This window comes from Myotis lucifugus, unplaced genomic scaffold (genome assembly GCF_000147115.1).
Source record: "Myotis lucifugus unplaced genomic scaffold, Myoluc2.0 scaffold_10, whole genome shotgun sequence".
NCBI lineage: Eukaryota > Metazoa > Chordata > Mammalia > Chiroptera > Vespertilionidae > Myotis > Myotis lucifugus.
The window spans coordinates 8162440-8189419 of record NW_005871058.1 but is presented as its reverse complement, the minus strand read 5'-3'; the positions used below and the strand labels follow the sequence as shown (position 1 = coordinate 8189419).

General features: G+C 45.6%; 2 protein-coding genes across 10 annotated transcripts; one reads left to right on the top strand and one right to left on the bottom strand.

The window, feature by feature from the left end:
* The first annotated feature begins 233 nt into the window (after positions 1-233).
* MLF2 (myeloid leukemia factor 2) lies at positions 234-4650 on the top strand. Of its 2 annotated transcripts, none has more exons than XM_014451615.2 (8): positions 234-546; positions 791-917; positions 1170-1205; positions 1751-1804; positions 2373-2501; positions 2671-2830; positions 3613-3863; positions 4103-4650. In XM_014451615.2, exons 1-8 carry the CDS (start codon positions 497-499, stop codon positions 4139-4141), a joined length of 846 nt encoding a protein of 281 aa, XP_014307101.1. In that variant the 5' UTR covers positions 234-496; the 3' UTR covers positions 4142-4650. The 2 variants fall into 2 exon arrangements, with proteins under 2 accessions (XP_014307101.1, XP_014307102.1); XM_014451616.2 differs by having other exon boundaries at positions 497-546; positions 3651-3863.
* On the bottom strand, positions 4648-23288 carry COPS7A (COP9 signalosome subunit 7A). Of its 8 annotated transcripts, none has more exons than XM_023749969.1 (10): positions 23119-23261; positions 22453-22657; positions 20330-20405; positions 20014-20102; positions 18845-19047; positions 18112-18217; positions 17798-17949; positions 13214-13333; positions 7715-7814; positions 4648-5251 (listed from the first exon to the last, which is right to left on the bottom strand). In XM_023749969.1, the coding sequence occupies exons 2-9, from the start codon at positions 22612-22614 to the stop codon at positions 7742-7744; spliced, it is 981 nt and encodes a 326-aa protein (XP_023605737.1). In that variant the 5' UTR covers positions 22615-22657; positions 23119-23261; the 3' UTR covers positions 4648-5251; positions 7715-7741. The 8 variants fall into 8 exon arrangements, with proteins under 8 accessions (XP_023605737.1, XP_023605738.1, XP_023605739.1 ...); XM_023749970.1 differs by having other exon boundaries at positions 4648-5800; positions 23034-23248; XM_023749971.1 differs by lacking the exon at positions 7715-7814.
* Positions 23289-26980: the final 3692 nt, after the last annotated feature.

Here is a 26980-nt window from a genome sequence, read left to right as displayed (position 1 = left end):
CTGCAGGGCTGCGAGCCTGGGATGCGGGGAGGGGAGCGTCAGGCCCGCCTCCTGCTTCGCCCGGCGGAGAGCTGGGCCAGCGGAGTCCTCTGACAGTTCGGCGGGGACCGCGAGGCCCGCCCGGGGAGGCCTGGCAGCGGCTGGGGGAGGAGGGGGCGGGATGCTGGGGGTCATCACCGGGCGCAGGGCCGGCACTTGGGATTCGCATCCGGAACAGTGGCGGCAGGGGAGGGGTATGCTCTGGCCAGGGCTTTGGGGAGAGGATGGCTGAGTGGGAGAGGCGGCGGAGTTCCCCGTGGCCCTCCTTGCGAGAGGCTGGAAGAGCTCTTCTCTCCCTGGAGGGGGTCTCACCGCGTTCGGGGTGGGAGGTCAGCCGCAGGATGTGGAAGGGACGGTGAGTGCTGTGAGCGCCCCGACACTGAGCGGGTGTGCAGAGCCTGGCTGCCGCCAAGTATCTCATCTTTACAGTGTGGAGCCCCCTGGAGCTAAAATCAGGATGTTCCGCTTCATGAGGGATGTGGAGCCTGAGGATCCCATGTTCCTGATGTGAGTACTCCCTCCCCCTCATGCTCTGGTACTCATCCCACTCCACTTGAGGTGTCTGAGTAGTGCCTACAGACATGTGGGTTCCCATGGTGTCTACAGTGCTGGCTGGATACTGAGCTCCAGCTCCATCTTGGAGGGCAAGCAGACATCTGTGCCACTGTTCCCCAGGACCGGTTTCTTTTGGGGGGAGGGGCGGTTGACTGCTTGGCCCTTCTGCCATCCATACTGTATACTCACTCCACAGGGACCCCTTTGCTATTCACCGTCAGCATATGAACCGGATGTTGTCAGGTGGCTTTGGATACAGCCCCTTCCTCAGCATTACGGATGGCAACATGCCAGGGACCAGGCCTGCCAGCCGCAGGATGCAGGTAATGATGCTGCAGTGTACCTGAGACCCCAAGAAAGGTTGGAGGGTGGTTAGTAAAGCGCTTGATTTTTCTTGCACTACAGCCAGTGGGATCATCTAGGAGCAGGGGACAGGGGAAAGGGGTCTGGAAGAAGGGCTGAGTGATACCCCTTTGAGAGGAGGGTGAGAAACAAGCTGAGGCCATGGGCTAGGTTTGGGATTGCAGTGAGATCGGTTGTGGTCGCTGATGTCTGTTCTTTCTGTGTTCCTGTAGGCTGGGGCCGTCTCTCCCTTTGGGATGCTGGGAATGGTGAGTTCTTATCTCCTTGTGTCCTTCCATCTCAGACACACTCTATACACTTAGATATTACTTCCAAATGTGCCTCTCTAGAATAGCCTTATGGGTAACCCTAGAAACTTATAGTGTTCTCAAAGCTCTGGGCCTGCTGTGTGCTATGAGTCCGTGAGGTAAAGATGCTAATATTGACTTCTGTCCTTGTAGGAGCCATACTCATTAGGAAAATGTACTTGTCTAGGGAAGTTTGTTCTTTTTCAGGAGGGAGGTGCAGGTGAAGGGCCCACTAGACATGGTTTTTTATAAGATTACCTGGTACAAGTTCATGCCCAAACACCTTTACAGGTGAGTCCATTGACTTCGGCATACCTAGGGCAGTCAGGAAAAGGGAAATTGGACCAGAACAGCCGTAGAGGCTGCGGAGGAGGGCTGCAGTATACAGGAAGAGAAACATGTTCATGAAGAATGACAAAGAGCAGTTGCTAGGCGTGAAGGAAGAAGAGAACGGGATGGTGGGTTATCTCTGAGCACTCATTCTGCTTTCCATCTCTCTGCTGCAGTCGGGTGGCTTCATGGACATGTTTGGGATGATGAACGACATGATCGGAAACATGGTGAGACTCCTGTTTCATCCCTTGGCACCACCTTGAGTCCTCAGAGGAGTGGGGGAGAGAGCTAGAGAAGGGGTCAAGCTGGGTAAAGAAACTGAATCCGGAGAGCACTGGGTTTCGGTGTCTGCTCTCATGCCTGAATGCGAAGCAGCAGCAGCACTCTTATGAAATATGCAGTTAAGGCTCAAACTCTTAAAGTCCTTCTTTTTTATTTATTTTAAAAATATGTTTATATTGATTTTAGAGAGAGAGGAAGGGAGAGGGAAAGAGAGATAGAAACATCAGTTGGCTGCCTCCTCCACATCTCCTCTACTGGGGATCAAGCCTCCAACCTGGGAATCCAACTGGTGACCTCTTGGTTCATGGGTTGATGCTCAACCGCTGAGCCACACTGTTCATATTATTCTTATTAATGTGGCACTCAGAGGAGTTGGGGGCAATGATGAGTCCTGACATCTTCTTAGTTTTCACATTTTGTGAGGAAGATATGAGCAAGAACAGGCAGCTGAAGGGTGGGATCCTGTCCCCAGAGCCCCGCCCCTTCAGGCCCACTGGACCCTTTCCTTCTCAGGAACACATGACTGCTGGAGGCAACTGCCAGACCTTCTCATCCTCCACAGTCATCTCCTACTCCAATACGGGTGACGGTGCCCCCAAGGTCTACCAGGAGACGTCAGAGATGCGCTCGGCACCAGGCGGGGTGAGTCGGAGAGCTTTTCCTCTCAGAGAAGGCAGGATTTGAATGGCAGCCACAGAAACCCTGCCTTCTTTTTTCAAGATTGAGTTGTGGGTGGTTTGTCTGTCCCGGGTTGGCATGGCCTGGGCTTTGGAAGGGGTAGCTGAATGTGCCGTGTTCTGCCTCATCCCAGATCCGGGAGACTCGGAGGACTGTGCGGGACTCGGACAGTGGACTAGAGCAGATGTCCATTGGACATCACATCCGAGATCGGGCTCACATCCTCCAGCGCTCCCGAAACCACCGCACAGGGGACCAGGAAGAGCGGCAGGACTACATCAACCTGGATGAAAGTGAGCCTTCCTTGCTGCTCACCACCCTTCCAGCTTCTCTTCCAGTAGCCCCTAGTCCAGTTTCTGTGAACTAGGAGATACCAGCTTTTTCTCCCTACATCCATAGATATTTTTTTGGGCAAAATATGGTGAGCCCCATATTTCTTTTTTTTTTTTTTTTTTAAATTTTTGTTGATCTCAGAGAGGACAGGAGAGAGATAATGATAGAAACATTAATGATGAGAGAGAATCATCCATCGGCTGCCTCCTACATGCCTCCCATTGGGGAGCGAGCCTGCATCTCGGGCATGTGCCCTAACTGGGAATTGAACCGTGACCTCCTGGTTCATAGGTTGATGCTCAACCACTGAGTCACACCTGCCGGGTGATGGTGAGCCCCATATTCTTACCTCTCTTGGAGGCTTGTCAGCTTTGGGGCTGAGTCAGGTCACCAGGGAGGGGCAAACTCTGTCACCTAAGTGAGAGATTGATAGTAATCTACCCTCTCCAACTGGATCCCCTTTTGTTTTTGTTTTTTTTTTCTCTCTTTTTTAAAATCAACAAATATTTATCAAATACTTATTGTGTGCTTGGGACTCTGCTCCTTAAGTAAATAATTATCCCATTCCTGAATTCCTTCTGTAGTGGTCATGCCTTAGGCCTGTTAGTGGCTTCTAGGAACCACACTGAACCAGAAACTGCTAAATAAGCTTGCCCTCCCCCACACATCCCATACCCCTACTCTCAGCAGTTTCAGTCGTAGAAGCCTGTGGCTCACCCTTGCATCTCCCTCTGGAAGCCAGGTTGTCCACAGGCGGTGTCTGGTCTCTGTCTTCTTCAGGTGAGGCCGCAGCATTTGATGATGAATGGCGGAGAGAGACCTCCCGATTCCGGCAGCAGCGCCCTCTGGAATTTCGAAGGCATGAAGCTTCAGGGGGTGGAGGCCGAAGGACCGAGGGGCCTCCCCGCCTGGCCATACAAGCACCTGAGGACTCCCCCTCCCGACAGTCCCGCCGCTATGACTGGTGAGGGCCCTGGGCCCTCAGCCTCTCTTGTAAGTATTTGAGGGGGAGGAATTGTAAGATGCCAAGCACAGGAGGGAGGTTGGGCAGAGTACCTGTGCCCATTACTCTGCTGAGGCAGAAACAGTCCAGGTGCCTAGCAGATACTGCCTTTGATAGAAGTTTTAGTTGCTACGGAAAGAACTCTCACCAGAATAGGGATTAAACCCCAGCTCCTGGCTTTTATCATTTGTCTTCCTTTTGACTTGTACTCATCTCTCTCCCCCTCTAGGTACAGGCTGAGAGGCTGACAAATCATCCCCCGATATAACTTTTTCCTCTCCAACTCCCACTCCCACTTTAATATTAAATTAACAGGCAAGCTGGCCCCCACTCTCCCTGGAGTCTCAGGGAGAACCTTTCACTGCCCCCTTTATCTACATTTTCCTTCTTTAATTCCCTTCCCAGTGACTCCACATCTCCTGTATCCACTAACTTGATTTTTCATTTTGCTGCTCCATCTTTGAACCTCCTCACCTTCCCCATTCTACCCCTGCCATACATTGAAGGCTTTTGTGGGGAGCTCTGGGTTTAGGGGCCTCCTCCCTCCCTCAGCTACCTTGGACCTTTGCCCACCTCCTTCTCAGATCCCCTGCTGCAGGGGTCATAGCCCTCATTCAGGGGGCTATGTGGAGAGAGAGGACTGGTTCTCACCCCCTTCTCCCTTCCCATCTCCTACACATCACAAAAATCTTCCCTGTGTCCTCTACCTTTATTTTTTGTTTGTGCAACTTGTAACTAGGTGTTTAAGGAATAAAGGAGAATGGGGAAAAAAACCAAGTGGCATTCTGGCTTTACTTTTAATCTTTTCCCTGTTCAATTTCAACCCTCTTGTCTCCTCCTCGTCATTTCCTTTCTTCTGTCTTCATGTGTGGCCTTCATAACTCAAGTTCAATCCCAGTGCCTCAATGGTAATGACATTGGGACTGGCAGATGGGAAGCAGCAATGGAACTCAGCTGGGCTGGATGAAATGTAGCAGCTGTCTTCCCTTGCTTTTGCTGTAACTTCATTTGTCAGGGGGAATGTAAGGCATATCTCATAGGTGCCTGAGGAATTCGCTGCCCCTTGTCCCTCAGGCACAGTCTCTCCCATGGACTGTGGGTGGGAACACTTGTGGTACAGAGCAGGAAGGAGTCCAAATAACCCTACGCAGGCCTTCAAGTGGGAGGAACTCTGGGGTCAGCAACATTCCACCAAACATTCTTCAAACCCTTCACTGCCAGTTGTTGAGAATTTGAGCCCAGTGAAGGAGACCAGAGGGGAAAACTAACCTGGAACCTGAGCGGTACTGGAAGGGCATGAAGTGCTCAAATTTCTCAAGACATTCACTCTTGCTTGACCTGGCTCAGGCAAATGGGTCACTCTGTTTCTCTTGGGAACCTATTAATGATGACAAATGCTTGTATGAGTTTAATGATGGTTTCCACTAATTAAAAAAATCTTCAGTTCTTTTCAGTTGGTAAACAAAGGCAAAACATCCATCAACCACTACCCAAAATTCAAGGCTCTGAGTCCTCTCAGCAAAGGGAGGTTTTAATGGATAAATAGGTTCAAGAGGAATTGTCTAGTTGCTCAATGAGCAGAGAGATGATGTTGAGCTCAACAACCAAACACTGGCTTTGTAGTCCAAGGCAGGTGTTAAGTCTTATTAAATAGGGTTGGTGAAGAGGCGTGACCAGGGTCAAGGGAACCAATTCAATGGCTAGAAGAATCCAAGAATGCTCAGTTGGGTGAGTGTCATCCTGTGCACTGAAAGGTCACTGATTTGATTCCCAGTCAGGGCACATGCCCAAGGTGTGGGTTTGGTCCCAGTTGGGGTACTTACAGGAGGCAATTGATCTATCTGTTCCATACATCGATGTTTCTGTTTCTCTCTCTCTCTCTGGGTCTCTGTCTCTGTCGCTGTCCCTCTCCTTTTGATGTTTCTCTCTAGAAATTAATAAAAACATAAAAACAAACAACACACACACCAGAAACCAAGAATTCCAGAGGTTAAACAGGTATAGCTAATCCAACCTCCACCTGGGTGCTGGGTGCTGAGTTATGGTTGATGGAACTCAAAGTGTCCACAGCCCTCAGCTTCAAGTGTAATCTGCTCTGTCCAGATAGACACATGTTTACTTCCTCTAGCAGGGGGAGTAGCCTTAGTCTCCTGAGGAGGCAGCACATGAAAAAGCACTGGAGTTACAGAAGGAGCCCAGAGGCTGGGTCTTCAACTCAGCTCTGCCACCAACCTAGCCATGTGGTCTTGGGCAGGTCATTCACTTCTCTGGACCTCAGCTATGTAGGTTCCTTCTAGCTACAAAATCTTAGGCTACAGCAGTGCCCAATCTCAACCTGAATTTCTGTGCCAGCACCCACACATGGGTGTAGTTCTGAGTAGGGGCTGTAGCAGGGCAAAGGCTGCCCTTATTGCCATCCAGGTGAGTCACTCCAGTGTTTCACAAGCTCTCCCATTTGGGTTCTGGCTTTCAGACACATGAACTAATTTTCACCCCTGCTCCCTGCTCTTGGGTGAGGTCCACCCTTCAACCCAACACTTATTCCGCAGGCCTGTGACTCTAGTTCTCAGCAGTGATATGTTGTTCCAACAGTTATCTACAACTCTGGGGAAGATTCTTCATCTCTCAACATCAGTTTCCTGTTTTGTAAAATGGGCCTTTCTTGGCACTGGTGGCAGTGGTGACGTGGATAGTACAGAGAAAGCTTTTGACACAATGCATGGAATATAAATGACTGATTTCTCCCCAGTTACTCTGTCTCAGTCTGGTTCCTTCAGTGCTCTCTGTGGTCCTCATCCTTGATTCCATCCACAGGACTCCTCAAATACTTCCAGACACAACCAAACTTCCATCTTACTGGCCTTGAATCAGCCTCAAGCTCTCCGTTCTTCCAGCTACCAACTATCATCTTTCACCCTGTCATCGCTCAGTTCACAGACCAACAAGTAGAAAGAAATGTTTTGGGCCATTCTGATCCCGTCCCCCTCGCAGTTTGAGATTTTCCCTCCTCCTGTGCTAACAAAGGGCTTCCGGTTCTAGTAACACCTTTTACTCAATGACGCCTACTCAGTGCCCGAGTTATATAAACAGGCTACCCAGAGAACGAGGGCTGGTCTCCTAGCCCACATATTCCAGGCCATTTAACTTTATATACCTATCCTGCCCTTAAGCTCCCAGTCCTGGGAATGAGGCTGAAGGAGCAGCAAGAGTCAAGGATTCTTTCTCTCGGGCCATTCCAGTTGGGCTAGGAACAAGAAAAAAGTAGTCTTTCCCTTTCTCTCCCTTAGACATCACTGGGGGGCTTCAGATAGGAGAGGTGGGAGCCAGGTGAAGCTGCACTAGAGGAGGAGAGATGACGATAGGGCAGTTGGGCAGAGGAGTTGCTGAAGGATAAGAGAAGTAGACTTTGTATAGCTGGTTCCTGTAAGGAGCCTCCCAACTTGCCTCCATCCCTGGGGAGAACCGGCGGGGGCATGGAGCTGGAATGGCTGGAGGGAAGATCACTAAAGGGGTTGGGATGCAGAAGGCTGGCAGAGCTGCTAGGAAGGTGAGCCTAAAGTCCCCCTGTGGAGTGCTGTAGCTCTGAGCCTTCCCAGCCTCAATGTCTACCTTAAGTGGATTTCCAGGGACAAGGAGGAGCAGTGGTGCTTCCTGCTCTGGGCCCAGGTCCTTGTCCTCTAGACTGTCCCTGAGGTGAGGTCAGAATTCCTTGCCCTTTCTCTGCCCTTTATGATTCTTCTCATCGTCCCTGAAGACCTTATCTTTTGGAGAATGGGGTGCTGCCCCAGCATCCGTCCCATCCTCTTCATCTAGCCTGTCACCTGCCAACTGGAGAACTTACAGGTTCTGGACAATTATCCCCAAGATGTCAGTGTTCTCCATCCAGGATGTCAGCCATATGTCTGTGGGGTCTGAGGCGAAGGACATTTGGATACATGAAGCTGGAGGAGGGGAGAGAAGGGGGCATGGGAAAGGGCTAGAGATGTGGGACTGAGTCTCTAAAAGAGGGAGCAGAAATACCTTGGAAAAGTCAAAGTGACACAGGTGGAAAATGGTTTGAGGAAAGTTAGCAAAGCTAGGCTCTTAGAAAACTACTGGTGGGATCTGGGTGGGGGGTGGGTTCCCAATTCACAGAGAATGTGGCAGGTTAGGACAGAAACCGATTCCCAATACAGATAGCCCTTGATTTAAGCAAACTAAGTATATGATATAATTTTAGAGTTGAACGAGACCTTAGAGATCACCTCTGTATGTTCCCAAATGTGCCAGCAGGTCAGAATTACCACCCCAGCCTACTAAAGCAGAATCTTGAGGTTGGAGAGGATTCCAAGGTAGCTTAGCAACAATTACAGATATCCAAACCCCAGCTCCTATTTTACTGTGGAACAGGTGACTCGTTGAACATCATATAGCTACCTAGTAGCACTGCAAGAGCCAGGACTCAAAATCCAGATTGACACAAATGATACTAACATGCTGTACAGAATGACTCACAATGGGGACTCCTTTAAATGAAAAGTTCCTCAGTGATTTAAAGTTTTTAAAAAATTTATATTAAATTTACCCAACAGCATAGTTTTAAAACGATGGATTGCCAGTAGCCCAGTACATGTTTTTTTAATCTTGTATTTGTTTTTACATACAGTAAAGCTGCTGTGTGTACAGTTTCTGTGAGTTTTAACACATAATAGATTTGGGTAAACCAATACAATCAGGATAAAAACAGTTCCATTACCCCCAAACCCTCTCCTGCTGCTCTTTGTAGTCACACCCTTCCTCCAATCCTAACCCTTGGCTACCACTGATTTGTTCTCCATTGCTAGAGTTTTGCCTTTCCAGAATGTTGTATGATGAAGTCATATAGCATGTAACCTTTTGAGAGTGGCTCTTTCATTCGGCTTTATTTAGCCCTTGAGATTCACTCATGATGTTGTATGTATTAATAGTTCGATCCTTTTTATTGCTGAGTTGTATTCTACTGGTTATTGTCTGTTTATCCATTCACCAGTTTTTGGCAATTATGAAAAGAGTTGCTATAAACATTCCTATATACGTTTTTGTGTGAACATAAGTTTGTTTCTTTAGAATGAAATGGAGTGGGATTGCTAGGTCAGATGGTAAGTGTATATTTAACTTTATAAGAAAATGATAAACTGTTTTCCTGAGTAGCTGCGCCATTTTGTATTCCTACCAGCAAAGCAAGAGTTCCAGTTGCTTTGCCTCCTTGCAAGCAGTTGGTATTGTCAAGTACTTTATTTCACCCATTCTATTGGGTGTGTAAGTACTCTATTTATTCTAATAGATATCGCATCATGATTTTAATTTGTATTTCCCTGGTGACTAATGATGTTGAGCATCTTTTCATGTGCTTATTTGCCATCATTACAGTCTCATTAATAAAGTGTGTAAGTCAGCCATTTTTCAAAATTGGCTTGTTTATTTTCTTACTGTTGAGTTTTTAGGGCTCTTTATATATTCTGGTTAGCTCTTTGTTAGATAGGGATTTACATGTATTTTTTTCCCTATTCTGTAGCTTGTCTTTTCCTTTTCTTGACTTTTTCTCCCCCCAAGTAAAAGTTCTGAATTTTAATGAAGTCCAACTTACCACTTTTTTTCTCTTATGAATTAACATTTTTGGTGTGGCATCTAAGAACACTTTGCTAATTCCAGAAACTAAGATTTTCTCCTATTTTATCTTCTAAAAGGTTTATAATTGTATATTTTTACATCTTTCTCTCCTTGGGTGAGTTTTGGTAGCTTGTAGCTTTCAAGGAGTTGATCCATCTCATCTAAGTCGTTGAATTTATGTGTCATATTCCCTTAACTTTTTAATTTTTAAAATATATTTTTATTGGTTTCAGAGAGTAAGGGAGAGGGAGAGAAACATCAGTGAGAGAATCATTGATTAGCTGCCTCCTGCACGCTCTCTACTGGGCATATGCCCTTGACCAGAATCGAACCCAAGACCCTTCAGTCCCGCGGGCTCTATCCACTGAGTCAAACCAGCTAGGTCTTATTGACTTTTTAATATCTGTGGGGTTTGTAGTGGTATCTTCTCTTTTATTCCTGATATTAGAAATTTATGTCTTCTCTATTCTCTTTTATCAGTATGGCTAGAGGTTTATTAATTTTATTGATCATTTTAAATAATCAACTTTTAGTTTCATTGACTTTTTCTATTTTTCTGTTTTCAATTTCACTAATTGCTGCTCTTGTTTTTCTTCTGCTTGCTTTGTGTTTATTTCTCCAATTCTTTATATACCTTTTCAAAGTACAAATGTAGATTGACTTCAGACTTTTCTTCTTTTCTAATATAAGCATTTCATACTATGATTTTTCCCTTAGTCACTGTTTTAGCTGCATCCAATATATTTTGGTATCCTATATAATAAAAGGCTAATATCCAAATTGTCCTCTCGGGAGTTCAACCAGATTGGGAGTTTGCTCGCTCGCTATGATGTGCACTGACCACCAGGAGGCGGTGCGGAACATGGCGGGAGACCAGCTGCAGTGGTGGTGGGGCGCTGAGGGAGCAAGGGAAGGAGGAGGCAGGGAGGTGGGGAACCTGATGGGCCCTGGTATCAGGTCAGGCATAGGGACCCTACCCTACCCGAATTTCATGCACTGGGCCTCTAGTTTTATATATTTCTTATTAAGTTCACAATATTTTCTAATTTCTCTTTGATCCATCGGTTATTTAGAAATGTGTTTAGTTTCCAAATGTTTGGAGAGTTCCCTGCTAGCTTTCTGTTATTGATTTCTACTTATAATTTCATTATGGTCAGAAAACATAGTTTGTATGACTTTGATTCTTTAAATTTGTTGAATTTTATAACACAGGACAGTATATCTCAGTAAATGTTCAATGCACACTTGAAAGTAAAAAGTGTATTCTTCTGTGTTGGGGGAGTGTTCCATAAATTTCAATTAGATTCTCTTGGCTAATGGTATCATTCGGTTTTATATACTTCTATATATTTGGTCATTTTCTGTTTACTTGTTCTGTTGATTACTGAGAAAAGAGTTTTGAAATTTTCTCTTTTTTTTCCTTTTTTTTAAAACATTTTATTGAATTTTTTACAGAGAGGAAGGGAAAGGATAGAGAGTTAGAAGCATCGATGAGAGCGAAACATCGATCAGCTGCCTCCTGCACACCTCCCACTGGGGATGTGCCCGCAACCAAGGTACATGCCCTTGACCGGGATTGAACCCGGGACCCTTCAGTCCGCAGGCCGACGCTCTCTCCGCTGAGCCAAACCGGTCAGGGCCTGAAATTTTCAATTACAATTGTAATCTGCCCATTTTTCTTTTGACATCTATCAGTTTTTGCTCTATTTATTTAAAAAACATATTTTTATTGATTTCAGAGAGGAAGGAAGAGGGAGAGAGAAGAAACATTAATGATGAAAGAGAATCATTGATTGGCTGCCTCCTGCATGAACCCTACTGAGGATTGAGCCTGCAACCCATGCATGTGCCCTTACCAGGAATCAAACCTGTGACCTCTTGGTGCATGGGTCGATGCTCAACCACTGAGCCACACCAGCTAGGCTGAACTTTATTTTTTTAATATATTTTATTGATTTTTTACAGAGAGGAAGGGAGAGGGATAGAGAGTTAGAAACATTGATGAGAGAGAAACATCTATCAGCTGCCTCCTGCACACCTCCTACTGGGGATGTGCCCGAAACCAAGGTACATGCCCTTGACCGGAATTGAACCTGGGACCTTTCAGTCCGCAGGCCGACGCTCTATCCACTGAGCCAAACCGGTTAGGGCTGAACTTTATTTTTTTATTGAAGTGAGAGGGAGAGCGAAACATTGATCTGTTGTTCCACTTATTTATGCATTTACTGGTCGCTTCTTGTATGTGCCCTGACTGGAGATCAAACCTGCAACATTGGTGTGTCAGGACAACACTCTAACCAACTTACCTACCCTATAAATTATGTACTCTAAAACAACAGGGACACCAATCCTTTTACTTTTAACCCACCTGTGTCATACTTAAAAATGGATTTTCAAGGGCAGCATATAGTTGATTTTTAAAATTCATTTTGATAACTTATCTTTTAAGTGTTGCATTTAGGCTATTTATGTCTAATATCATTATTAATGTTTGCATTTATTTCTATAATTTTATTATTTGTTTCTGTTTGGTACATTGCTCATAGTTCCACTATCTCTACTTAATTGATTTCAGAGAAGAAGGGAGAGGGAGACAGAATCATCGATCAGCTGCCTCCTGCACACCCCCCACTGGGGATCCTGAAACCTGGGCATGTGCCCTGACCAGGAATCAAATCGTGACCTCCCGGTTCATAAGTCAATGCTCAACCACTGAACCACAATGGCTGGGCCAAATTTGGGATTTTTTAGCTATTTCTTCTAATAACTTTTCTATTTCACATTTTCTCAACTTCTGGGACACTGTTGACATGAATATTAGACCTTTTAGTGTTGTCCCACAGGTTCCCGTGGCTCTGGTGTGGTTTGTTTAAACAAATTTTTGTCTGTTGTTTTAGAATACATAATTTACAATGATCTACCTTCAAACTCACTTGTTCCTCTGTCTTCTCCTTTCTGCTAATAAACCTATCCAGTGACTATTTTATTTTGGTTATTTCTATTTTTCAGTTCAAAATGTCCATTGGTTCTTCTTTATATCTTCTATTTCTTGGCTGAAACTTCCTATCTTGCCATTTGTTTTAAGAAATTCTCCCTTTCTTCTTCCAATGTGGTTTTATTAACTGCTTTGAAATCTTTGCTTTCAATTCTAACACCTCTGTCATCTTGGGTTGGTTGTCTTTTCCCTGGAGATTTCTTTGTATGCTGCATAATTTTATATTTTATCCTGGATATTTCGAATATTGACTGTAGATCTTGTTAAGATCCTAAGGAGAATGTTGTTTGTTTTTACAGGCAATTAATCAGGTTGGGCTCAGGCAGCAACTTGCCTTCTTTGCATTGTGCTTCCATTATCAGTTTAATTTTGTGGTGGTATTTGGATCAGCTCTACATGTGTTCCACCCAGTGGCTGGTAAGACTTGGACAGTGGTCCATCCTGTTGCTCAGTTCACAAAGCTTTGGCAAGCTATTTAGGGTCAGATCCATGCTTGTGCTACTCAGAGATGAGCACAGGAGTTAACACATAATTCTGTAGGACTGTTCTCTTGAATTTCCTCCTATGACCTATCTGGTTCTCTGGGGGCTTCCCGTCCCAATCCTCTGACCAAAAGTTGGAATTTTATTTTCTCTAGTCTGCTAGGCATTTCCCACTATGTCTGGGCTAAGCCTCAAGAGAACAGAGAAAGAAAAAAGCACAAGGGATCTGACTCACACTTGTGGGACCACAACTCTTCTGGTCAGAGATAGGGATTCTCCTCTCAGAATTTCAAGTGCCTGCTCAGCCACTCTTGCTGTCACTGTTGCAGCTATCACCACCATGGTGTGCTTGGGGCTGGAGGTAGAAGAAAGGAAAAAAGAAAATGGGGTTTCCGCCCTAACTAGTTTGGCTCAGTGGATAGAGCGTCGGCCTGCAGACTGAAAGGTCCCAGGTTCAATTCGGGTCAAGGGCATGTACCTTGGTTGCGGGCACATTTCCAGTAGGAGGTGTGCAGGAGGCAGCTGATCAATGTTTCTCTCTCATCAATGTTTCTCTCTATCCCTCTCCCTTCCTCTCTAAAAAAATCAATAAAATATATAAAAAAAGAAAATGGGGTTTCCCCCAATCTACCTCTTAGGAGTCCCTTTCTGCTCCTCACACCTGCAATACAGGGTTCCAAGAAGAGTTCTTTCAGTTCACATCTGATGTTCATTTCTGGTTTTGGCTGCCTTTGAGTCCATTTTGGATGATACTGGAGGAGGAAAAATGGTGAACTCACCATTTTTTAGTGGAACTTTGAATTTTGTTTTTTCTCTCTGCTACCATTTACTTCTCTGAGATCTCAGATAGCTAGCTGCTCCATGCATTTAGGAGCATGGAAGACAGGGTGAGGTGTGCCTTCTCCACTTCTAATTTGTGTGACCCTGGGCAAATTACATAATCTTCATACCTCTTTTGTCATCTTGAGCAGTGGGTAATCATACAATCTCAGAAGGTCCTTGTGTAAATTAAGTGTTTATATACATAAAGCACTTAGGATACTGCTTGATTATAGTAAACACTTATAAATACTAGCTTGTATTATTAGCAATTATCATAGAAAGATAATTGTTATTTCACCTTGCTGATGTGGTCTCCTGCTCTGATGGAGGCCACCTGGATGGCCTCTAACCAAGTCAGCAGGAAATGAGGTCCTCAGTCCATCCACCTCTGAAGCAGTGAATCCTGCGGACAATCCCTGAGCATGCTGGGAATCAAGTCCTTCCCATTGGAACCTTGAAATAATATGGCCCTAATGAGCACTGTTTGTAGCCTGTGAGCGACCCTAAAGCAGAAAACTCAGCTCAGTTGTGCCAAATCCCAAAACAGAAACTGAGTTAATAAATGTGTGGTTTTAAGCCACTAAGTTTTGGGATAATTTGTACACAGTAATATATAATACACTGCCTAGATTTGTCTCTCTACATGCCTTTCTTTCCACTCATGTTGGAAGATGCACCTAAGGGGAGAATTTCTTCTCTAACAGGATTTCACAAAACACTGACTGTAGACATTGTCTGTTTTTCTTGTGCATGAGGATAGGCACCAGTCCAACCGCTGTTTTTAGCTTCAGAGACTTTGGTTTAATCTTTTAAGTGTCATCTGTCTCATGTGCATGAACTCTGAATTCTCATGAAAGCAAGTTCTCTTCCTCCTCCTCTTACTATAGTGGTCCAGCCCTGAGGTCATTTAAGATTGCTGTACGTTAGGGATGAGTGTGTGAGTGTGTGCAAGTGGTGATAAGATTCTTGGTTAGGAAGATTTTCCTGGTGCCCTGGGCTTATTTATACATGGAATCCCTAAATCCTGAACCAAATTTCATGCTCAAAAACTGAGTCCACAAATACTCTACTCCCTCTTCTCCATGCCTTGGTAGCCAAGAGCCCATCTTTGCAAATCAAAGACAAATTGCATTTGCATGTCCCTGAGGCTGTGAAGGGTCCCCCTCCTTCTTTGGATATTTAGCCAGGCAGTCCCAGCCCAGCACAAGACTCTAGAGTAGCAGTTCTCAACCTGTGGGTCATGACCCCTTTGAGGGTCGAACGACCCTTTCACAGGGGTCCCCTAAGACCATTGGAAAACACATACATAATTACATATTGTTTTTGTGATTAATCACTATGCTTTAATTATGTTCAATTTGTAACAATGAAATTGGGGGTCACCACAACATGAGGAACTGTATTAAAGGGTCGCGGCATTAGGAAGGTTGAGAACCACTGCTCTAGAGCCATCCACTAAAGCAGTGGTTCTCAACCTTCTGGCCCTTTATTTATTTATTTATTTTTATTTTTTATTTTTTTTAAAAATATATTTTATTGATTTTTTACAGAGAGGAAGGGAGAGAGATAGAGAGTTAGAAACATCGATGAGAGAGAAACATCGATCAGCTGCCTCCTGCACATCTCCTACGGGGGATGTGCCCGCAACCCAGGTACATGCCCTTGACCGGAATCGAACCTGGGACCTTTCAGTCCGCAGGCCGACGCTCTATCCACTGAGCCAAACCGGTTTCGGCGATTTTTTTTTAGATGGAGATTTATTGAAGAACAAGTACAGACTCCCACCTAGGGATGGGGGAAGGGTCCCCTGGCCCTTTAAATACAGTTCCTCATGTTGTGACCCCAACCATAAAATTATTTTCGTTGCTACTTCATAACTATAATGTTGCTACTGTTATGAATCGTAATGTAAATATCTGATATGCAGGATGGTCTTAGGCGACCCCTGTGAAAGGGTCGTTCGACCGCCAAAGGGGTCGCGACCCACAGGTTGAGAACCGCTGCACTAAAGGATGGAGCTAGAGAGGTCAGGAAGTTATGGAGCCATTAGCTGCAACCAGCTTGCAGGAAAATGTCTAAGTTCAAGAGAAAAACGGGCATGGGCAGAGGAAGGGGAGACAGGTTTAAAGCACTAGGAATGAGCAACTTCTATACATTAGAAGGTGTGGGAGGAAGAAAGGGTTTATTTCAGAGGTAGAGACTGAGAATCAAGATGCAACAGGCTTAATATGCTTGTCTAGGGAAAAGCTAAAATGAGAAGCCAGGAGTGTTAACTCCTGAAGTAGGGCTCTTTGGATTGGTCCCATTAAGTCTCCATAGCAACCTCAAGACAATATGCTTACCCAGACCACTTTAATAAAAAACTCAGAATTCCACCCCACTTTCTAGGTCTGTGACTGACACCTTTAGGACCAATAGAATGGTCTGTCCTAAATCTCCATCTAGAGAATAGCACAAGATCTGGGACCCTCTGGAGGCAACTGCTTCACATGCAATTGTGTGTGGGGGGGTGGGGGGTGGGCAACCATCCCTTACACTAGTGCTTCCCAATTCCAGGGAATGCACAACAGTGCACTAGGCCAAGACCAGTCCTCTCAGTACAATGCTAGGGAAGCTCTGAGCTCTGTGGTTCTGATGCAAAAACTGAAGTGTACTGTCAATCTTCCCCTTATAATTCTTTAAGGTGGAAGGAAACAGGCTGAACTCCAGCTCCTTGAGGACTGGGACAGTGATCATCTCTTTGCATCTCCAGTGCCTGTCACATGTTGGTGCTCACGAAGTATCCACTGCTTCGGAACGAATGCTGAGCTACTGAGCAATCTGTCCAAAGTCATGTAGGCCAAGACTCAGCACAAAGTATCTGGTTCTCTTCATTTTCCAGCACCATGCTGTAGAGTGGACTGGGAACGAACATTCTTCCCATCCACAAATAACAAAGACAGAAGATACCCAGTTCAGGGCATGCTTACAGATAAGACTTCTCATAGATTTATTTTTGTGTTACGTTATATATAGATATATATATATATGTATACTTTTCTTTTTTAATACAATCTATATCCCCTTTCCTTCTCCATAAAACTCACAAAAAGGAAGTATAAATTCTTCCAGGTTTGCCATCAGGCTTTCTAAGATAGCCAGGGCCAAGAAAGAACTATCTCTCAACATCTCGAGAAACAGCTGCCCTTCTTAGGCTCTGGGGTCATTGAAGCAGCAGCATTCCCAGGACCCAAGGGGAGGTGAAAAGAAACGACAAAATTTGAGGATGAAAGTGTCCAGTGACTCCTAGAATGGCAGACTAGCTCCCAGAACTTTCAGGGTGGGAACAGAGATGGGAGCCCTATGGCTCTGTAGATGCTGCCCAAATAGGCTGGGGGTAGGGAGTAGGAATCGGGGATTAGTCATGCAGGGGTGGGGTGGTAGGACAAGGATCACATGTGGGTTTATTGGAGACCAGCAGCCCCACCTACTCAATGACATATAATAAACAAGGGCAGTGCTGTCTCTTAAAAATATAGGAGAGAGAGCATGGTAGGGAAGGGGAGGGGGACAATGGGACACATAAGAAAGTCACATAAAACAAAAAGTACCAACAAAACATGACTTGTACTTGCCTCCTCCCTAGAGAAGGTGTGATCTATACTTGGGGTGGGGGACAGAAGAGAGATGAAAGGTCATGAACCTAGAATTATCAGCTGGCCAGGGGCACAGGAAGGCTCTCTGAGGACTCCTAAGGGGCAGCCAGGCAGCTGGGACCCCGTATCCCCAGAGGAAAAAAGCGACAGTCCCTTCAGTTCGACTTGGACCAAATCTTGGCGCTCCCTCGGAGCCTGGCAAGGAGAAGAAAGAGAGAGAAGCTGCAAGGAATCCCCTAATCCCTGAAGGTTCCCCCCATTCCCTACCCCCTGCAAATGACTAAAGGGAGTGAAGACAGCCAGGTCTCTGAAGAAAAAGCAGGGCACCCCGGAAGCGAGCAATTCCTGCCACACTGGCTCACCCCTTGCCCTTTGAGGCTTTCTTGCTGGGCTGGCGTTGGTTGGTGCCAGCAGCTGGTTCTCTCAGTTCAGTCAGGTGTTGCTCAGGGTCCTGAGATGTGGCTGCGGCTGCTGCTGCTGTTGTAACTTTAATGGTTTTTTTAAGGTTGGCGACCTACCAGGATGAAAGGAGTGGGGGATAACAAGGAAAGTTCCAGAACCTGACAGTCCTGCCCACCTTGTTTGTCTGCTACAGCCACTGTCCAAACCCCTCTGCATTTGACAACTGGCCCCGGCTGAAGGAGCTTGGGTCTGTCTCACTCCCCTGACAGCTCACCTCACTCTCAATCTGCTGCTTCAGGCCCAGCTGCTGCTCCTTGTGCTGGTTGGCACGGCTCACCTGCTCCTCAATGCCTGACAGCACTACCTCGCAGCCCACACACCTGCAGGAATGAGGAGAGAAGTGTCAGCAGAAGAGAGCTGTGATCACAGACTCACTAAAAATAGACCCAGAAAGAACCCTAGATCCTGCTATGCAAATCCTTGTCTGAGTTAGGAACCCTCACCAGGGCATCTGGAAACCACCTGCAACAATATTCCCAGGAGCCAGAAGGACACTCAGGTAGGATTAGAGAAGTATAAGGAAGTGAATGGAGTGATGTGCAAAACGGGAGTAGGAACTCAAAACCAAAGTGGGATAGGGGCTGCTAAAGAGAAATTAAAGGTGTACTAATTAAAGTTAGAGAAAGCAGAAGTGGAAGAGGCCCAGGGCCTGTGGACAGTGCTGGTTACAGACTAATGGGTTGAATCCAGCCTAAAGTAACCAACTTCCCAGTGAGGATCCTCTCAAGAGTACAGCTCACCTTTCCCTCCCCAGTTATGACACTAAGGACACCATCTCCTGTCTCTGCTTCCCAAGCCCCTCCACTCCTGTCTTCTCTCAGAAGGAACAAGCTCATTTCCCTTCATCCTCTTGAATTCCACCTCTGCCGCCCAGCCCTCACCCTCCAAAGCACCTCTCCCCTGCGTGGGGTGAAAGAGAAGGGACAGTGCCAGGACACAGGTCTCACCACTCCTGTAGGGTTCGGGCAATGGCACTGAGGTCCTGGCGCTGGATGTCCCGTCCAATGCTGTAGTCAACCTCCAACCGCTGATTGCGCTGGTCCAGGGAGCCACGTAACACGTCGGCATACACGGCCTCTATGACAAGGTCTTCCAGCTGCCGCACGTTACGCAGGGCAAGGGCCTCCAGCAACACTGCATATGGGATACACTGGAGCCGGGGAGGTCGGGCTGGGATTTGTGAGGCTCTGCCATGGAGAAGGACTTCCAAGATTCTTCACTCCTTTCCCCCGCCTAGGCTCACCTGCCTACCCTCCACTCCTATTCCTAAATCATTTCTTCTAAAAGGTTGGTTCTACCACAAAATAAATAGAAGTATTACTGCCTGAAAAGTAACAGCATGAGAAGGGCTATCTTAAATAACATATACGACTTGTGCTCTCCTATCACCCTTACCTCTCACACCAGAGGAAGAAAGTGATTATCTGCCCGGGTGTCAATCCTCTGGCCAAAGCTCAGGGTAGTGTACAGACCTTGCTCAAGATCAGCTTGAAGCTTGACATAATGGAAGTATGTGGTGTGGGAGAAGTCTAGAGTTACTGTTACCATTTATACTCAGCATACTTCCAAAAAGGCTTCTCACAAGAGGCAGCCCGACTTAAGTAAAATTATTAGAATGATGGTAGAGTCTCGTAATGATTGGGAGAGTGCAAATGGACAGGAGGGGAATATTTAACAACAACAAAAAACACACATAAACACTTATTCTAGAATAGAAGTCTAGCACTTCACCAGAAGAGAGAGCCTTGTTCCCAGCCCTGAGCCTGGAGGCTGTTTGCATGGGCCGTTCTATGGTGGGAAGGAGGGTGATCCTTGTAAAATAGCGAGTGGCATCCCAGTTGCTATTTTGACCCCACACACAAAAGATGTTTTACTTAGAACTTAAAGTTGATTGAAAAATAAAAACAAAACAGACAGCTAAGAGAAAAATACTCAGCCTAAAAAGGCTGCAGATGATGGAGTTTAGATACAGATCTAGGAAGAATGTGGAGGGGAAGGCAGGAAGAAGCAACAGTGTATCAAAGGCTGTCCCAGTACAAATTCCCTTCAGATGGCCCTTGTGAAGGGACATACAAAAGGATGCTCTGTGGCTCACGACTGGGGGACTGTCACTCACCTTGACTTTGGCAGCTAGGGTGACGACTGATAGGTGTCGAAGCTTATTCTTCTGAGCCTCTGTGAGTGGGGGAAGATTCCGGGCTTCAGCTGGAAAAAAAGGACAAAGTAGAACACCCTGATTTCCTTTTTGTGGGAAGGCCTAGCCTCTGTCCCTTGCATTTTTTTTCAAGTTTTCCATGCCGATTCAGGTCTTGACCTTGACCCTGTGTACCTAAGGGATCTAAGTAGGATATCTCGGGAATTTCTCTGAAGTCCCTCCAGAAATTGCCCTTCTCCCACCCCCACTACTCCCGAGCTCCAGCCCCCCTGGTTACCTAAGTAGTCAGCATATGTCCCGTAAGCAAACACCGTGAGCAGGCGGAATGTGGAAGCGAAGTCGCTCTCAGCCAGCTGCAAGAATATGAGGGAAGAGATGACAGGAAGGGCCTCTATTCACCCTTCTCCCTGCCTTACCCTGCTTTGAATCCCACTTCCTGGCCCCACCATTCCCTTCCATTAGCTCTCCAGGCTCACTGAAAGGAACTCTGCCTCTCTGATCACTGTCCGCATAGGAAAGCCTCATTTCTACCTCCAGGCCTTTGTTTATACTACTCCCCCCAATCACAATGCCCTCTGCCTCCCTAGCCTCCAATTCCTACCCTAAATTCATAGTTGAGAACATTCAGTGTTCAACATTTCTCTCTCTCTTTCTCTCTCTCTCTCTCATACACACACACACACACACACACACACACACACACACGCATGCACCAGACATTGCAAATGGTGTTTTTTATTTGTAAATTTAGTGTGTATATTTGTAAATCTGATTTTCTTTAGGCAGTCTGCTATACTCCCCAATTCACCAGATTCCTGCCTCAGCCTCACTCATCTCTGCCAGCTGCATGGCCTAGGCAGCCATTGGAATTTGTGGCCTCTGCTTCAGACCTGCTTCACCAGGCTTTCATCACCCAGGCCAGCCCACCCATATCTCCTCTCCTCCTATCCCTGATCACTCATTCTGACACTTAATCAAAACCTGCCTAAGGTTGTTACCTAAGAATATCTTTCTCTTCAACAAGATGACAGGCCCAGTCTTTGGTATCCCTCTTAGGTCAAGCAGAGCTAAGCATGTAGTTGTCGCTCTCAATAAATAACTTGCTGAATAAATGATTTGTATATGTATATCCATTCATCTGATCTCTAACTGAAATGAAAGCTTCAGAAGTACTGTTGTCTTTGACTACTTTCCTGGCATTCCCAGACAACAGGCATCCAATAAATACTTTTCTTCACCTTGACTGACTCTGTTTAGCTCCATTGCAGAGGAAAGCAGGGAAAGAAGGCAGCCAGTTTTCTCTATACCACAGAGTGATCCCAAAAGACTAAATCCACTGACTCAGTCACTGGCCATTGACAACTTAATTCATAGTTTCCCACATACCACTGTCATAGCAGCTCAGGACTTGGGCTGGTTTCATACATCTTGGCAATCTACCCCCTGTGGATTGTAAACTCTTAACTCTACCACTTCTGTGTGAATAGTTCTTTCTACTGTGTTTCTAGCACCTTGCCACATGTCTTTGGGGAAAAGATACCTTCTACATGATCTAACTTAAGTGATGGTGCAAGGGGGGGGGGGGGGGGCAGGGTATGCCAATTTCACATTCATTCCTTCCATTTGTACCAGACTTTACACTTTCCAATAATCTCACCTGATTTCTACAGCAATGCTGAAGAGCAGTATCAGCTCCATTTTTTATTTATTTCTTTTTTCTATTTGTTGTTCCATTTATTTATGCAGTCATTGGTTGAGTCTTGTATTTGCCATGACCAGGGATCAAACCCACACCATGACATATCTGGACAAGCTCTAACCAACTGAGCTATCCAGCCAGGGCACAGCTCCATTTTTAAAAGAGAACACTGAGACCCTAAAATAAAAGTGACCTGATCAAGGTGACATGATTATTAAGAGCTATTACATTGGTGGAGACAAGCTGGAATCTGGTCTCCTATTCTGAATCACATGCTCTTTTGCTTAGAAATAAAAAATATGCCCTAGCCAGTTTGGCTCAATGGATAGAGCATTGGCCTGTGGACTGAAGGGTCCCAGGTTCAGTTCCAGTCAAGTGCACATGCCCAGGTTGCAGGTGGCATGCAGGAGGCAGCCCATCAATGACTCTCTCTCATCATTGATGTTTCTATCTCTCTCTCCCTCCCTCTCTAAAATCAAAAAAATACTTAAAAAAAAATACTGGGTTTCACAGATCATTCATCCTCAAAGGGAAAGTAAGAGTTTACTTGTGTACATACTCCTGCAAGATGCCAGTTAATCATCATCCTGATATTGTTCAAGTGAATGGTTATGGGGTTGCAAAGTGAGTCCTGCCCACCCACCTCAAATTCAAACGTGAGCCCCAAGCTTCCCGGTGGGCTATCCAGGCCAGGAACCCACCTCTCTAACATTAGGCATATCCAGCAGTTCCCCAAACACGTAGACACCAGGGGCCTCCAGCACCTGGTGGATGAGTGTGGCCAGCGCTGCCCCCTTGGCCGACTTGGCCAGGAGCAGAAATTGCTCCTGGTTCTGCCCTGTCACCTTCACCTCGGCACTCATGGCTGCACTGAGCTGGGGGGACCTGGGCTCAGGATGTCTGGAGCTGCAAGGAGAGAGGATGTGAAGCTGGAGGTCCCCGGACATTGGGAGGGTAAGAAGCACAGGGCTAGGGCTGACTGCAGAGGCACAGAATCCCTTCTGCAACGGGGAGTCAGAGAGGGAGCCGTCAACATCTTGGATCCAGGAATCGTCAAATCCGCCACACCTTGAAGGATGCCAGGCCGAGACAGGGTCGCCACGCCCAGTCTGCCCGCCCCCCACCCCTGGGCCTAACCCCAAGCCCTACCGCGTACAGCCCGCTGAACCCCCAGGCACAGGATGCAGTGGGGGAAGGGGTGTCACATGGTCTCCACCCCAACGACAACGCTCCTTCTAATCTCCACTGTGCCCCGCAAGTGCCCCCCGCCACGTGACCTCACCCTCCGGTCCTGCCGCGTGGCTCCGCCCCCTCCCTTAAAGAGGCCGCCCAGAGACTGTGGGCTCCCGCAGCTTGCCGCGTCGTACCCTCGGTTAGACTCTGCGGGCCGCTACCTGGAGCTTCGTCTTCCCGATCGCCGGGCGGGGCCGCCGCTCCGTCACCTCCGGCAGCCGTTCCGAGTCTTTCCTGCCACCGCCCTTCAGGGTCGCTCTGGCGGCTCAACTCTATGGCTGACTTCCGGCCGTACTTCCGCTCTTAGCAGGCGGGTCTGGGGCGGGACGTGTCCCCGCTCCCGTCTTCCGACTGGGGGAGCTCCTGTGAGCGACATAAGCATTCTACTCTCTGATTGGTTGGTGAGGAAAGACTGACGGGCACCTTTTTTTTCCCCCTGCTTTGTTTCAATAAAACTTTATTGTGGGCCATGGCTAGACGCTAAACGCAAAGGGAGCTTTGGTCTCAGGCAGGTATCCAGTGGTTGTGTTTAACGTTTCTTGGTCAGCCCTGGCGCGGGGGTTCAGTGTCCTCCCGTACACCAAAACCTTTCGGGTTTGAGAACTGGTGGGGGCACCTACGGAGGCAACCAATAAATGCATAAATAAGTGGAATATGCCCTAGCCAGCTTGGCTCAGTGGATAGAGCATCAGCCTTCGGACTGAAGGGTCCCAGGTTCCATTCCGGCCAAGGGCACATGCCTGGGTTGCAGGCTCAATCCCCAGCGGGGGTGTGCAGGAGGCAGCTCATCAATGATTCTCTCTCATCATTGATATTTCTATCTCTCTCTCCTCCCTTCCTCTCTGAAATCAATAAAGAAATATATATATATATTTTAAAGTGGAACACCCATGGCCGATGGTGCTCAAAGATTAGAAATCCGCCTGCAAACCAAAAGGTCGCTGGTTTGATTCCCTGGTTCAAGGGCACTACCTGGGTTACAGGTTGGATCCCCTCCCCCTTGGTGCAGGAGGCAACCAATCCATGTGTCTCTCTCACATCAGATGTTTGTTCCCGTCCCCCCCCCCCCCCCAACACACTTCCTCTCTCTCTTCCACTCTCTTTATTTTAATTTTAATATATTTTATTGATTTTTTTACAGAGAGTAAGGGAGAGGGTTAGAGAGTTAGAAACATCGATGAGAGAGAAACATCGATCAGCTGCCTCCTGCACACTCCCTACTGGGGATGTGCCCGAAACCAAGGAACATGCCCTTGACCAGAATCGAACCTGGGACCCTTGAGTCCGCAGGCTGACGCTCTGAGCCAAACCGATTAGGGCTCCCTTCACTCTCTTTAAAAACCAATGGAAAAAATATCCTCCGGTAAGGATTAAAAACAAACAAACAAACAAAAAAATGGAACAAATCGATGTCTTTCTCTCTCTCTCTCTCTCAAATCAATTTTTAAAAATGTTTAAATGTCATTATGGATGCATGAACAGAAGCAACAAGTTCAATTAAGAGGCTACTGAAGCCTGGCCAGCGTGGCTCAGTAGTTGAGCTTTAACCTATGAACCAGGAGGTCATGGTCATGGGAGGTCATGGCTGGATTCCTGGTCAGGGCACATGCCCTGGTTGCAGGATCAATCCCCCAGTGTAAGGCATGCAGAAGGCAGCCAATTGATGACTCTCTCTCATCACTGATGTTTATATCTCTCTTTCCCTCTCCCTTTCTCTCTGAAATCAATTTAAAAAAAAAATACAGAGAGAGAGAGAGAGAGAGAGAGAGAGAGAAAGAGAGAGACACTACCGCAATCATCCAGGAGAGAGATGGTGGTGGCATAATGGCTGTGGGGGTGAGAAGTAGTTTTGGGTTCTGATTTTAATTTAAAGCTAGAGTGAACAGAATTTGCAAATGGTTTAGATGTGTGGTGTGAGATGAAGAGAAAACGTTAAGAATGACATCATACAGGCAAGTTGCACCAAATTTTCAAAGTGCACATCATTTTAATCCTGTATGAACTTTTCCAGAAAATAGGAAAGAAACTCATGGGCCAGAATTACTTTGATAACTCAACAAGAAAAGGGAAATACTAGAAAGGAAAATTACAGGCCAATCTCACTTAACAAAGATACAAAAATCTTCAATAAAACACTAGCAAACTGAATCAATGTGCAAAAAAAAGAAAAAAAAGATAAAATATCCAAGATTAACTTGAATTTATGTCAGAAATTTAAAGGGAGCTTGATAATAGAAAATACATTCACTTTATTAATCATATTAATAGATTAAAGAAATAAATCACATACTCATCTCAGTGAATACAGGGAAAGCACATGATGAAATCAACAGCCACTTGTGATTTAAAAAAATCTTTTAGAAAACTAGAAGGGAAGTTGTTAATCTGATCATTGAATGCCCGGTATCACCAATTCTGTTCAGTCTTGTAATGGAGGTCTTAGCCAGAGCAGTCAGTCAGACAAAGAGGGAAAAAGTTAAAGGATTACATAAAAAGATAAACAAAGCCATTACCATCTACAAAATATATGAAAATGTGATAGCAAATGTAAAAAATTTCAAAGAATCTACAAATAATTAGAATAAGTTTAACAAGGCTATGATTATATATATATACAAACTCGCCCTGGCTGGTGTGTTTCTCAGTGGTTAGATCATCTGCCCTAGGGTTGAAGGGTCACAGGCTCAATTCCCGGTCAAGGGCATGTACTTAGGTTACAGGTTTCTCTCACATCTACGTTTCTCTCTCTCTGTCCCCACCTTCCTCTCTCTGAAAAGCAATGGAAACAATATCCTTGGGTGAGGATTAACTCTCCCAAAATAAATTACATATCTATCTATGAACAACAAACAATTAGATGATGAATAATTTTTTAAAGTTACTACTTTCACTAATATGAAAAATACCAAATACGAAAATATAAATGTAACAAAATATGTGTAAGACCTGTATGCAGCAAATTATAATTTAGGATGAGACACTGCAGACCTAACATAAATGGAGAGATATCATGTTCATAGAGTAAAAGTCTCAATATCATGAGGAAGTCAATTCTCCCTAACGTGATTATAGATTCAGTACAAATCAAAATACCAACAGGCTTTTTTTGTGACTGTGTGGAACTGACAAAATGATTCTAAAATTTACATGGAAATGTAAAAAGCCAATAATAGCCCTTGAAGACAAACAAGGTGAAAAGACTTGCTTTACCAGATACCAGGACATAATCACAAAGCCATCACAATCAAGGTAGTATAGTACTGGCACAAGATAGATAGATAAATTGACCACAGGAACAAAATACATAGGCAGAAACAGATTCACAAATATATAGACAGTTGATTTATAATAGTTTGCACTTTTGAGCAGGAGAGAAAGGAAGCAGATTTCAATGTGCTGTGATAATTATCTATATGAAAACATAAAACAAACCCCTACCTTAAACCATATACAAAAATCATTCCCCACTATATGTTATATTAAATGTAAAAGGCAGTCCAGCCAGCGTGGCTCAGTGGTTGAGCGTCGACCTAAGAACCAGGAGGTCATGGTTTAATTTCCAGTCAGGGCACATGTCTGGGTTGCGGGCTCCAGGAGGCAGAAGGCAACCAGTCAATAATTCTGTCTCATCATTGATGTATCTCTCTCTCTCTCTCTCTCTCTCTCTCTCTCTCTCTCTCTCTCCCTTCCTCTCTGAAATCAACAAAAACAAAACAAATAAATGTAAAAAGCAAATTAAAAGCCTTTTAGAAGATAATATAGAAAAATATATACATGAATTCAGGGGAAGGAAATATTTCATAAGAAATACTCAAATACACTAACCATAAAGGAAAAGATTGATACATTTGACTACATTAAAATCAAGAACATCTGTTCATCAAAAGACAAGCCACAGGATAGAAGGAAGCACTTACAACATATATAACTGACAAAGGACGTGTTCAGGATGTATAAAGAACTTTTTTAAATGAATAGGAAAAAATATCCTAACAA